The following is a 14,820-nucleotide window of genomic DNA, read 5'->3' as shown; positions in this document are numbered from 1 at the left end:
AGAATCAACCGTGCCTCAACCCAAGACTCACGGATCTCCTTAGGAGTTGATGTTTGAGCCGCGCATTTCCCTCGGGACTTGCAATTCTCTATTTAACAATTAATAATGTTATTTACTAATCTACTCTTGCTTAACCTAATGATGGACCACTATATATACTCCATTTATAATAATCAAGAGACTAAGCCCTCTTAGAGGAGGCAAACCTTCCTTGGATTAAATTAGGAGTAGACTAGAATAGATTAATCTCAACCATTCCACAAAATTACATATTAATCTTTCCTTAGTCATTGTTCTGTTGGAAATCATATTTTAAATATCACATATTTTGGTTTAAAGTTTTAGTCAAAAAAACTTAAAGATCTTATGCATGCAAACTTAATAAAAGAGATGAAAAATCTATTTCTCACTATCTTATTTTCGGCTATTTGGACACCAACAAGATTTCCTACTTGTTAGTTCTTGAGCTATAATGAATATAAGGATGATCCTCCAAACATCCCAAAGTAGAGATTCTCCTCTTGATAGCACCCAAGATTATCCCTTATCCCCACTAAATAATATTTGATATTTACCTTAAAATTGATAACTAATACTCATATATTACACTAATAATTTTAGTAATCTTTTATGAACAATTTGAATCAAAAATCTCATGTTTTGATGAAGAAAAGAATGAATATATGAGAGAGGATAACTTTTCCATGTGTATGAATACAAGTAAAAATTGAGAGAATAAAATTCTCTCCTCTTCATACACAAAACCGGTGGAGGGACTGACATGAGGCCAATGCATAGTCTTTTCTTTTACTTTTGTTCTTATTTAGTAAAGTAGGTGTAAGACTACCCTACATCATAGGTAATCATAGTGTTTTATTTATCCATTAAACAAAACACCCACTCACCCATACTACCTCCAATATTTCGGTTATATGAGATAAAATGGACCTCCATATTATTTTGTCAATTAGTCACTTGTCACACAATATGTCACATGTAGTATGTTACATGTTATTAATTAATTTGATGCATATTTATCACATAAATATCATTTCATGAATTAGTTAAATTACATACAACAAATTGACTAGTGATACTTGATCACATAAATAAAATGGGTCATATAATTATAATTCACAACATTTTGCAATTATAATTAACCATTCATTCTTATCTCTATTGTTTCTCAAACAATAAACAATTTTAGTAACAAGGCATCTCAATTACTAAAATAAATCTTATTTTATCCTATTATAATAAGATATCAATATTCTCTCTCACAAATGAATTGCTCAATTTTAAGGAATTGATCAACTTCTATCGTCATACAATTAATCAACTTTACAGATAAGGGCATCATCCTTTAGGTGTGACCATAAGAGATCAACTGACCACCACCGTCCCACGACAGTAACGTCAAACTCTAGCAAGCCAATCTTTACCGATTAATGTTGATCAGTTGACTATAAAATGAATCATCCCTTACGTATTCTTAAAATGAGATTTAAACATGTGATCATCATGATCGACAATTGTGATCGCATTATTGTCGGGGACACTCCAACAATCTCCCACTTGTCCTCGACAAGTGTGCATCACCAATTCTCTTGTCCTATTACTATCTCTCACTCAATGCAAGGTGTTTTCCAGGTCATACTTGCAAGTGATCATATCGAGAGTGGTTTCCTCGATCTGGAGAATAACTAATTTGATCGGAATTATCTACCATACATACCTTCCGAGCGTGGCCACGCATTTCCAGTTCATTACTCCTCGAGTGGCTCTGAGATATTGTTTTAACCCTGAAAAAGGGGTGGACAATTCCTATCGCACTATTCCCTTAGACTAGCCACAGCCATCATAACCCAAAATATGCCCATTTGACCCCATTTATGAAGGTCGTAGTAACATAAATAAAAGCTAATCTGAAACTATGCCATCTTAGGCGAATAGTCTTTAGTCAAAAGAATCGACTCATTAGAATACTATAGTAGCTCTCGCCACGACCAGGCTATATAAATTTGCCAGAACTCTATATGCGTTCACTGCCCGACAAAGTGTTCATAACAGTCTGCCTATGTGATCGACTAGTCATCTCACATGACTATATGGCACTGAACTTGCCATCAATCGCATCACACTCTAGTCACTTCGAGACGTCACCTCATACAAGTGACTATGGGCGAATACTATGTTAATCCGGGTTCACTTTAACGGGGTTCAATATCATCATACAACCCGTTTGGATGTAAAAAAGTATAATACAAGAGTTTTAAAGTAAAACTCGAACGACAAATGTGATTATCACATATGAATATTATTTCATATTCTATAATCTAATTTGATCTTGTATGTAGTTATTAATCTCAATCCAATTCAAATGACATGGCTCATCATGTTAAGCCTATGAAAAGGCTTTGGTTAGTAGGTTTTATCAACTTCTTGTACCTAACTCAACCTTACTACATATTCGTTTTCCTTCGTAATGTATATATTTGCATTACAAAACTTTCTGAGTACGTGTCTAGATCCAATCTAGACATAGGCCCTCTAGCCTTAGAATAGCTCCCACTGTTTTCACAGTGTGGGGGACTCATCCCTCTTGCACATCCCATGATTGCAAGTGTACTCAATTTTCGTTGTAAATATTTCTCATTGTTCTTTATTGCCTAGAACGATTCTAGAAAATCTATTTCTTAAATAACATAGCCACAATGGTATCTTAACCATCCTGATGTGTTTTGATTATGGTTTTGTAGGAAACCATGCGTAATCTCAATTGTCAATTGTCATTTGTGTAACACCCTTACACAAAATTGTATAAAAAACACTTTGCTTTACATCCTTAATGCTTCTGCAAGCACTTAAGGGTAATCTTTATGGCTTACTTGGTAACTATTACTTAAAGTATATGAAGTGTCATACATCATTTCCTATTTAATTGATTTGGCAGCGGAAACAAATGGAATCAATCAAATATGTTCAACTCGATTGAACTAATCATGAATCTTATCAACATAAGACTTCTTATTTGATGCTAATATCATGTGGATTTATCTCCATAAAACCGGATATTCAAGATGTATTATTATACTCCAAAAGTCTTAAATCATTCCCAATGATCAATATGTCATCAACATATTAGACTAATTAAAATTACCGTAACTCCCACTAAACTCCATGTATAAACACAACTTCTCGACTTATCGAGACAAGTTCTATAACATGATCAAAACATTGATTCCAACTCATTGATGTCTTATTTATAACCCTCTCTTAAGTTTCACATTATCTTAGGATTGCAAGAATCTACAAAACTCAAGACATGTATTGAATACATTCCTTCTAATTGAAGAAGTGAGTTTTAGATTTACTTGCTATATGTATATCATCATAATTAAACACAATCCCTAAGAAGATCCAAATAGACTTAAGCATTTCAACTAGTGCAAAACCCTTTGCAACCAATCAAGCTTTGAAATCTCTCTTTATTAGTGCAAAACCCTTTGTCACTAATCAAGCCTTTTATTTCGGATTATATTGTTTGGACTTCAATCAAGTTACTTTGAGTTACTTTATCCTTTTTGGGGATTTTATCATTTTATCAAAATTATTTTTCCACTAAATCTAAAACTATTCATATGAGATGTGAAATGGTAGGGTACCATGCTTGTAAGTTTTCACAAAGAAACAAATGCTCATTTTTCCTTACTATAATCATGAGTACAACAGGTTTGTGGCTCGTGAAGCTGTCTTTCTAGAATACAAGTTTATTTCTAGAAGACAGAGTGGGATAAATTATTCAAAGAGACACAAAGAATGTTATGTCGCAAGAAACTGGTCTTTCTTGGCTACATAAGAAGTTTTGTGTAAGACGTTGTTTCTTTAATTTATTCAAAGAGCCACAAAGAATGTTATGTCGCAAGAAACTGGTCTTTCTTGGCTACATGAGACGTTTTGTGTAAGACGTTGTTTCATCAAAACCTAGGAGGTTAGACTCATCACTTGTTGTAGATGATGAATTAGTGTTACTTTTAGAAGTAAAAAGCTTACAAATTACAAAGCAATTAATTGACTCATGTTACTTCTAGAAAGTAATGAACATATGACTTACATGAGAATGTTTAAGTCACAACTCAATACAAGGCTTAGAGCCATGAGAATAGCGTTTGATTTCTTTATCCAACCACACATTATCCCATAATACGTGCTAAGAGAGATTAATTTGTGATACTATATCACATTTTCTTTGGCTTATATCAAAGTCTTTACTTTGATAATCCCATCACGACTAAATCGTGATTCCTGGAACTCTTTGAACTTCTTCAAAGATTTCTCTATTTACCTTATTAAGTGAACACATTAGTGTCAACCTAAATCGTTGGTAAAAGAAAATGATCAACCTATTTTGGATCAATGATTTACAACCTCGATCTGCTTTTCAACCAAAAGGCACGAGACATCTTGCTTTGAATACAAGATACGCATATACCATAAGATTAACAACCTAATGGTTTCAAGAGTACTCGATAACTCTTTGCGTTCATCATTCCAGAATTTAAGGTTTAATCTTGGGATACCAATTTGAGTCTTTCATCATCTACATGATGTATCATTCTAGTTTGGTTTAGAATATATTCACCTTGATAATGGGCTAGCCATACATCAAATCGTGGTGTATAGGGTCACAAAAGTGAAACCTCTTTTGTATCTTAACAAGTTTATATTCTTATTTAGAGTTTATGCACTTAATAGTCATAATTAAGTACAACTATAAACCCAAAACTAGATTGATTACACAATGACTCTATCTCTCTCGATATTATTTGATGCTAGTCGTCATATTATAATCATCTTATTTATCGAATACAATGATGAAAACCTCCACTGGTTTCTAATATTGACAAAATAGTACTATCAAAATTTATGTTAATCAAATAAACATTTAAAGAAGAAGGTCCCATTAGTTGTCCCACAACTAACTTGTTGATTCTTCAATAATTTGGGGTAGTTTCCTTTCTAGCGTCCAACAATTAAGACAATGGAAACATTATCGGTCGGGATTGATAGGTTTAGTATCGTTATTCTCAATAACTTTACTTTTAACATTACCTTGTATCAATTCCATTCTAATTTTACTTCTTTAAAACCTTATCCTTTTCTTAACGGTTTAAGAGAATGCTCCCACTCATTTCAATGAGTCTTTGCTGAGAGAAGCAAAATTGAAATTCATGAAGACTACTCTTCATTCGTTTGTTTAGTCTTAAAACTTTCATTGAAGTGGTTGCTGTATTTTGGTCAATTTTGATTTCAAACAAATCAAGTTACCAAAATGATGTAACGTTTCAAAGTACTTAACTCGATTAAGCATATGAGAAACAATTCATTGTAAGTAGATATGTTAGTCAAGAATCAAAAACAATTTTGATTACGAATAACTTTTATCTATAGTCTTCACAAGAGATCCGTACAATGGATAATATGAGGTTTTTAGAAGAAAAATTCAAGTTTTGTCTTTAGTTACGATTTTTTTTTAATGGAGATTTGAATCAAAAATCGAAATGATATCGTATATGAATTGTGGTAAAGAAATAGAACAATATAATAACGGAATAGTGGAAAACTTAACATTTATCGTTTTATTAACACTTGTAAATAACAAGTAAAGCATTTACATAGTGACCTCTACCCAACTATGATAAATGATTCCAAGATCCAAAATCATATTAACTTGGGGCACGGTGTGCCGAAATACCCTTTGTTAACATAACTTGGTGGATTAACTCTTTAATCGATTCTACTTTTAGAACTCTTGGTCGATAAAATTACATTACTATTTATCTCTAGCCCGAAACACATCCGGAAATCGTCGTGAATACTTTCGTTGAGTTCAATCCAAATTTCGAATAAATGTGTCCATGATCCAAATTCATATTAACTTAGGGCACGGTGTGCCGAAATACCCTTTATTAACATAAATTCGGTGGATAGACATTTATCACCCACTTCCCCTACGTAGCAAGGTTTGTACCCCGGTATGGCCGAGTGCACTCCCTCACGAAATAGGTTTTCATGGTTTCTACTTTTTGGTAAGGCTAAGTCTCAATTGTTTATTTAAGCGAGAGGTCATGTCAATTTATTATCTATCACGTTTTAAGTGAACTAAAGTGGTGAACTACGATAATAGTAATTGACACGGTCGATATACTCGATTTAATGATAATGCATGTTTTAGTTATGGCGATTTAGCGATGCATGCAACATATAAATAAAATGCAAAGCATAAATAAAATCCTAGTATGGCCTTCCTAAAATAGTAAATCTAATAAACTATTACATATTCGGAAATCAACTCCTTTGGTCCCTAGAACTTCGGTCTTGACACGCATTTCAAGGCAACATTTTCTTTGATGAAACGCCTTCTCGACTGGCACCGTCTTCAAGGAACTCCGGAATAAATAAATTACATAATAAATTCCATAATTTCCTATTATACATTTGTAATTAAAATAAAATAAATCTATTAAATTACAAAACGGTGATACGAGATCACAATAAATTACAACCGAATCGATATTCCCATACATTTCGGGTAATACCAATTAAAACTAAGGCCATACTAAGTAAAATTACATAAGTCAAAATAACATAAAATTAAAATATGACAATCATAAATAAAATGTAGCATTATAATATGTATGAACATGCCCAATTTTATGCTAAATCGCCTTTAAGGAGCCAATATCGTATATTAATCGGTTTTTATGGATTTGCGTGATTTAACCTTTTAAAATCACAATAATTACATAAATTCATATTTATGTACAAGTTAATTACCATAACCATCTTAGGACTCAAAATTAGTCTCCACTAACATATTGACAATAATTAACCTAGATTTCTTAATATTGTTCATAAATGGACCTAAAATACAAAATTATGCCATAAACTTCAAATTAAATCATAAAAATTTCAAATAATTTTAAAATTTGAAATTTAAACTCATGAACATTCTGGAAAAATACCATGACACTCATAATGTTCAAAACTTAGGTTAAAAATTTTGAAAATATATCGAGAAAAACAATGTTGCGGTTTATCGGATTTAAACAATTATCACCATAAAAATATGAGAAAAATTATTTTTATCAACTTTTCACTTTTAGATCTGAAATATATGATAAAATGAAACATGTGACCTTTCTCCTTAGTCATGAAGTATGTTTTAGCATTTTTACTAATTAAAGTCACTATTTATGTGATTTTTAATCAAAAATTCATAAATTATGCATAAAGACTTCATTATAGCCAAATATTTTACACACATCTTGTTAAATTTTATGTGACAACATACTAAATTTCCATGACCAGATTCGAAATATAACGCATATTAACCTATTTTCCCATTTAAATACGTTTTTAACTTGAAAAATCCATATTTCGAGCATAACAACTCATTTTATCATGAAAATTTACAGGCCATCAGTAGATAATATATGTGAAAAGATATCTAAAAACCACTGAAACAATCGAAGTTTAGCTATTTTCCGTCCAAAAATGACATTTTTATCATAAAAATCACATTTTAATGCCAATATTATATAAAATGAACAATAAAATCCATAAATAAACCAAAATGTCCTAAAAATCACTTAGGACCAGAAAATTTTAACATGCAAAATTACTTCATGATTTATCTTCATAAATCCTAAATAACAAGTTTTATATGTTAATTAAATTAACTCGGAAAACTAACCCGGTCTTGCATGCAACAACCATAATGCTCTGATACCACTTGTTGGAAATCATATTTTAAATAGTTCTAAAAAGAAAGCAAGTAATAGCCGTAATGGAGGAGGAAAACAGGGGCCTGCTGAGGATGAAGTGTTACGTACTAAGCCCATGCATGAAGTTACTAGGGTTCCTGGCCTATCTTTTGAAGATGCTGAGGAGCCAACAGAGAATGTTTAATGGATAACAACTCGTGGTAAGAAGCCTATTGATAATACTTTGAATGTTCAGAGTATAGTAGAGACCTCTGAGAAGATAGATGTACCCCTGGATGATAACATATTGCAATTTACTCCTGAGGATGTACAGGAGGAGGTTGATTATTGGAATCAGGCAGTTGTATGTTTTGTTCTAGGTGCAAACCCACCATGGGAGGTCTTGGAGGGATTTGTTCATAGAATTTGGAGTAAGTATGGGATTGATAAGATTTCGTTTTTGCCTAATGGAATTTTTTTAGTAAGATTTAACTCAATGCAACAGAAAGATGAAGTGCTTAAAGCAGGGTATCACATGTTTGATAATAAACCATTAGTGGTTAAACCCTGGCAGAGTGATGTAGATCTTCTCAAGGAGGAGATAAAGGTGGTACCTGCTTGGATACGACTATATGGCCTCCCTCTCAAATTTTGGGGGAAGTGTCTTCCTAAAATAGCTGCTTTGGTAGGGCCTTTTGTAAGGACTGATCAAGCAACTGAAGCAAAAACCAGATTGGGATATGCACGAATGATGGTGGAGTGAAATGTGGGAAATAAGTTTCCAACTAGTGTGCAGTTTAAAGATGAGAATGGAAGTCTATTGAAGATTAAAGTGGAGTATGATTGGAAGCCTAGTATATGTCTGAAGTGCAAAGGCATGGGGCATGAAACAAATGAATGCAGGAAGACTCAATCAAAGAAACCAATACAACCTGTGGTTAGAAAGGAATGGAGACCTGTGCCAAAGGTTGCATCAAAACTTTCGAGATCGAATTCCCTGTTCGGCAAGTCCAATTACTCCGGGCGCACCGACACAGCGGCTGAGGAACAAGGTGATAGTGAATCTGAAGATGAAACTATAGATTTGGATGCAATTGAACAGCAACAGAGTAGTATCAAGCAAACTGGTGACCCTCCCAATCCACCTGTGCCTCATGAATAACATTGGATTTTGGAATGTGCGGGGTTTTAATAATGTAAATAAACAGAAAGTAGTTAAAAATTTTATGAATAATCAGAAGGTAGGTCTCTTTGGCCTGCTTGAGACTAAAATAAATGGTGGCAATGTGACTAATATAGCTCTTAACCTGTTTGATGGTTGGTGTGTTACCACTAATACTCATACTCATAAGGGTGGAAGGGTGTGGCTGTTATGGCAACCACAATTATTTGATGTTCATGTTCTGGAGTATAATCCTCAATTTATTCATACTCAGATTACTGTTAAAGTTAGTGGGAATAGCTTTCTTTTAACTTTGATTTATGCTTTTAATGAGGGGAAGGATAGACTTGACTTGTGGAGGTGTTTGAATAAGTTTGCCATTACTTGTACTGGACCATGGGCACTAGCTGGAGATTTTAACACTGCATCTTTGAATCTGAAGAAAGACTAGGAGGGCAGACTAGAGATGAGGATATGGATGCTTTTGTTGACTGCATGAATGCTTGTGGGATGATTGATATACAGGCTACAGGGGCTTTCTATACTTGGACGAATAAGCAAGATGTTGAGCATAGAAAATACAGTAGACTGGATAGATTTCTAGTAAACAATGATTGGCTAAGTGTGTATCCAGAAATGGTGGGTCATTTCCACCCTGAAGGACTCCTTGATCACAATCCCTATGTTGTTTCTAATAAACACTTGGCGTCATTAAGTCTAGGAGCTTCAAATATTTTAATATGTGGGGGAGTGCAGCTGGGTTCATTCCCAGGATCAAGGAAGTATGGGATAGTACTGTGAATGGCACAAGAATGTTTTGCATTGTTAAGAAACTGAAAGCCTTAAAGAATGTGTTAAAAGATCTGAACAAGGAATGCTATTCTGATATTGAAGTCAAGACTGAGGAGGCAGAACTGACTTTAGCTGAGATTCAGAGTCATATTATGGGTGACCCTATGAATCCTTCTCTTATCACCAGGGAGAGGGAAGCTATGGAGAATCTTAGAGTTTTGACCAAGGCCAAATATAGTTTTCTGCAGCAGAAAGCCAAGATCAAATGGACTGATGATGGGGATATTAATTCTGCTTACTTTCATGCCAACATAAAGAAAAGATGCATCAGAAATACTATTATTCAGATTGAAGATCAGCAAGGGAATGTATGTACTGATAATCAGAGTATTCAGGATGCATTCTTAGAGTATTATAATGGACTCCTTGGTAGTAGAAAGGTAACTGAGCATGTGAGACCTGCAGTCCTTTAATTTGGGAAATTTTGCATAGAGGAACACATTTCTATTTTGAATAAGCCAGTGCTTTATGAGGAGGTCAAACAGATGGTCTTTTCCATTCCTATTGATAAAGCCTCTGGTCCAGATTGGTATTCAAGTGGATTTTTTAGGGACTCCTGGGATTTGATTGGAAGTGATGTGGTTGATGTTGTTCAAGATTTCTTTAATACAGGTTAAATATTAACTCAACTGAATGCAACAAACATTAGCCTGATTCCTAAGTGTGAGAGACCTACCTCAGTTAAACAGTTCAGACCCATTGCTTGCTGCAATGTACTTTACATGGTTATCTCTAAAATTCTTTGCAATAGGCTTGCCCTGGTATTGCCTGATCTGATACATGAAAGTCAAGGAGCATTTGTACAAGGTAGGTCCATTATTGAGAATGTTCTGATATGCCAGGATATAGTACATCAATACTCTAGGAAAAATGTATCTCCCAGATGCTTATTCAAAGTTGATTTGCAGAAAGCCTATGATACTGTAGAATGGGACTTTGTGGCACAATTGTTGGTTAGACTGAAGTTTCCTAACAAAATTATTGATCTCCTGATGACTTGCATAACAACTACTTCCTATACCTTAGTCTTGAATGGAAGCAACTTTGGGTACTTCAAGGGTAAGAGGGGACTCAGGCAGGGTGATCCAGTCTCTCCTCTTATTTTTACTATTTGTATGGATTATTTGACAAGGCTCATTGCCTATGCCACAGCCAGATGGCCATTTCATTATCACCCACAGTGCAAAGGAATTAAGTTAACTCACCTCATGTTTGCAAATGATCTCTTGATGTTTTGCAAAGGAGATGCCCCATCTATTCTCCTCCTTGTTAAAGCTTTCACCTCCTTTTCTATTGCATCAGGTTTGCAGATGAACAATGCAAAGTCAGAAATATTTTTTAATGGTATGAATGTGGACTTGCAGACTGATATCCTATCAGTCACTGGATTTCAGGAAGGAAAAATGCCATTTAGATATTTAGGGGTTCCAATTCAGCCAGGGAAAGTATCAAAGAAAGAGTGCAGCAGTCTTGTGGAGAAAATGGTGACAAGGATCAGAAGTATTGGTGCAAAAAAGTTATCCTATGCTAGTAGGGTTGTTCTCATAAATTCAGTGCTTAATACTTTGTACAATTACTGGGCAGCAATGTTTGTCATTCTTAAAGCTGCTATTAAGAGAGTTGAGGCTATATGTAGGAACTTCCTATGGGATAGCTCCTCTGAATATCATAGAGTTCCTTTAGTAGGTTGGGACAGAGTTACCATGTCAAAAGCTGCAGGGGGACTAGGGATTAAAAAAGCCAGCACTTGGAACATTGCTTCAGTTGGAAAATTGGTGAACTGGATATATGTGAAGGCTGACAGGCTTTGGATTAAGTGGATAGATAGTGTTTATCTCAAAGGAATGAACTGGAATGACTATACACCTGCAAATGACTCTACTTGGACCTGGAAGACTATTTGTAAGGTGAAGGAGCAGCTTAAGCATGGATTCGTTGATAATTGTTGGGCTCCTCATCGAAAAGGTTATACAATTAGCCATGGATATAAATGGCTTATGGGAACAGCTCCTACTCAGCATTGGACAAAAGTAGTTTGGAATGAATGGAATGTGCCCAAACATTCCTTCAATTCCTGGCTGATAATGCAGGGCAGACTGAATACTAAAGCCAAACTCTTTTCGTATGGATGCTGTCAGGATGACCTGTGTGTCCTATGTGCAGAACAGGCTGAAACTAATGAGCATCTGTTTGCTGAATGTAAATTCAGTTGTCAAGTTCAGAAATATGTTGAAGACTGGATTGAACGCCCTTTCCCCACTGATAGTGAGCTGCTGAATGTTTCTGATAGAAGCATGAAATGGAAGGCTCTAGCCTTGGTGCTATCGTGCTACAGGTACACAGTTTGGCATCAACGCAATCTTGCTCGAACTCAGTTCAGTGTTGTCAGGCCTGTGCTAGTGGCAGAACGGATATTTGTAGAAAGCTTTTTGGTCCTTTTGTAATTGGATATGTCTTTTTGAAATATATATATATACTCACATTTCACCAAAAAAAAATCATATTTTAAATATCACATATTTTGGTTTAAAGTTTTAGTCATAAAAACTTAAAGATCTTATGCATGCAAACTTAATAAAAGAGATGAAAAATCTATTTCTCACCATCTTATTTTCGGCTATTTGGGCACCAACAAGATCTCCTACTTGTTAGTTCTTGAGCTATAATGAATATAAGGATGATCCTCCAAAAATCCCAAAGTAGAGATTCTCCTCTTGATAGCATCCAAGATTATCCCTTATCCCCACTAAATAATATTTGCTAGATATTTGTTTAGTAGTTTACCTTAAAATTGATTACTAATACTCATATATTACACTAATAATTTTAGTAATCTTTTATGAACAATTTGAATCAAAAATCTTATGTTTTGATGAAGAAAAGAATGAATATATGAGAGAGGATAAATTTTGCATGTGTATGAATACAAGTAAAAATTGAGAGAATAAAATTCTCTCCTCTTCATACACAAATACGGTAGAGGGAGTGACATGAGGCCAATGCATAGTCTTTTCTTTTACTTTTGTTCTTATTAAGTAAAGTAGGTGTAAGACTACCCTACATCATAGGTAATGATACCCGTCGTTGTGAGCACCAAAAATAATATTTATAATTCCTATTAAAACTAACCTAGGCTAGTGGTAACAGGGTCAAACCACAAGGAGGCGAATGTAATTAAAAGTTGTCTAAATTTAATCTAAGGTAACAAGTGTGGGGGTTGATTTGATTTGGTCTATAGCTAATAACAATAAAAATTAAACTAAAGAAATATATTAAATCAAATATAAAGAAGGGTACTAGGATGGTCGGTTCACTATAGTTTCGGCGGCAGCAAACTAAGTCGGTCTAAATCAAACACATGAGGCGGGAAAACAAGAAGTCCTCTCGGTCCACTCTCAACAGATAGCTTCTTTCGATCTCGCTATAAGTCCCTAATATCACTAATACTTACTCTCGTCCTGAAAAGTGACTAATAATCTAAACTTTACCTATCTTTCGATCTCAGCATAGTTTAGTCATTTTAATTGGTGGTCAATCAACTGTCCCTATCTCTCGATTTAATGGGTCAGTCACATCCTAAACATTCAACTAGTCGTGTGCACTCGATTCGTCGAATAAAGAATTAAAACAATCAAAACGAAGGTAAAACCTCACGTGGTCAGTCGATCGACCTAGTATGGCAGTCGATCGACTGACACGCGATTCACGCCGTGCTAATTCTATGCCGCCTAATCTATAGTTCCCCTATATCCTAGCACGAATAAATTAGCTACTCATACTAAAGATGTTAACAACAATAAAATTAACGAAATAAACAGAAGAATTCATGCTTGAAGTAGTAGAACAAACAATTAACATAAACGATGAATCGGTTTCGGGAGACTAAATAGCAATTTTATCCTATAAAACGATAATAAAGCAAACTGAAATATTATCAGAAGAATACCGATTGGAATTGCAGCCAGAGATCCAGAAACCGAATGCGAAAGTATTTGTACGAAAACAATATTAAGAACCCTAATTATTTTTATAAAGAAGTGTCTGCCAAACTTGAATAAAAATTAGATGATTGTATCTGTCAACTAGGTTACGTTATATAGAAAGTAACGTAACATTATTCGCAAAACCTAATACGCCTTGGGCTTTCTATTCCTCGGTCTTTTAATTCTCGTCTGAAGTAGCGGCTTGGTCGATAGACTAAGCATGGCGGTCGATCGACTGAGCAGAAGTGTACAGCAGCTTCTGGAACCCGTGGGATGGTCGATCGACTAAGAATGGCGGTCGATCGACTGCTTTAGCTGGTAATCCGCTTTTAACTTCTCGTGGATTTGTCTTTTGGGCCTTGAAATGCGCACCAATCTCGTTCCTTAAGTGAATACTTCACGTCAAATGCAATGCAGGATACTCGGGGACGGATTTAGCTCAATTTCCGTTGAATTCTTCACATTTCTGCAATAATGTACAAAAACACGAAAGTAGACGGAAATAGGGAAAATGGTAGCTTAAACTACACAAATGGGCTCTGAAATGCGTGTAAAATGAGGTGTAAAACATCATATAAATGACACGCATCAAACTTCTCCAAACCAAACCCTTGCTTGTCCCCAAGCAAGAACTAGACTCGATCTAATGACCTAATGGAACGAGTTCAATCTCAGAGCGAATTACAACATGTAAAGCCTAAACCAATTTAATGCAACTAACAATCAATTAGCAACTATGAATCATGCAACCGAGTTATGAAGTCGTTAAAAACTGCTGAACCGTTAACTATAGAGACTTATCAAATTGGACTCTCACGGGTCGCTCATATCACACATAAGCATAGGTGAATATATAAGAGGATAGAAAGAATTAATTTTGTAAAGACTCTCACCTAACTACGACCTATAAGAACATGCCTGTAATCTAATATGAAAACAATCTCTATAACCGTACATATGCATTCCAACCAACAAAAGACCATGACACATGCCGAGGTATATATGTGGATATGTGAGGTATGGGTAAGAAGAGGCAAAACATTTATGGGAAAGTGGA

The 14,820-nt window shown here is 34.7% G+C and overlaps 1 protein-coding gene across 1 annotated transcript; it reads left to right on the top strand.

Moving 5' to 3' along the window:
- The first annotated feature begins 9,740 nt into the window (after positions 1-9,740).
- On the top strand, positions 9,741-10,397 carry LOC141607804 (uncharacterized). The gene is made up of 2 exons (XM_074427150.1): positions 9,741-10,160; positions 10,257-10,397. The coding sequence occupies exons 1-2, from the start codon at positions 9,741-9,743 to the stop codon at positions 10,395-10,397; spliced, it is 561 nt and encodes a 186-aa protein (XP_074283251.1).
- Positions 10,398-14,820: the final 4,423 nt, after the last annotated feature.

Source organism: Silene latifolia, chromosome 10 (assembly GCF_048544455.1).
Source record: "Silene latifolia isolate original U9 population chromosome 10, ASM4854445v1, whole genome shotgun sequence".
NCBI lineage: Eukaryota > Viridiplantae > Streptophyta > Magnoliopsida > Caryophyllales > Caryophyllaceae > Silene > Silene latifolia.
Note: the sequence above shows the minus strand (reverse complement) of the source record. Positions and strands in the feature narration are given on the sequence as shown.

Coding starts and splice junctions, on each gene's coding strand:
- LOC141607804 (XM_074427150.1), top strand. CDS start 9,741: ATGTTTTGCATTGTTAAGAAACTGAAAGCCTTAAAGAATGTGTTAAAA. Junction 10,161..10,256: donor GACTCCTTGGTAGTAGAAAG/GTAACTGAGCAT, acceptor CTTTATGAGGAG/GTCAAACAGATGGTCTTTTC.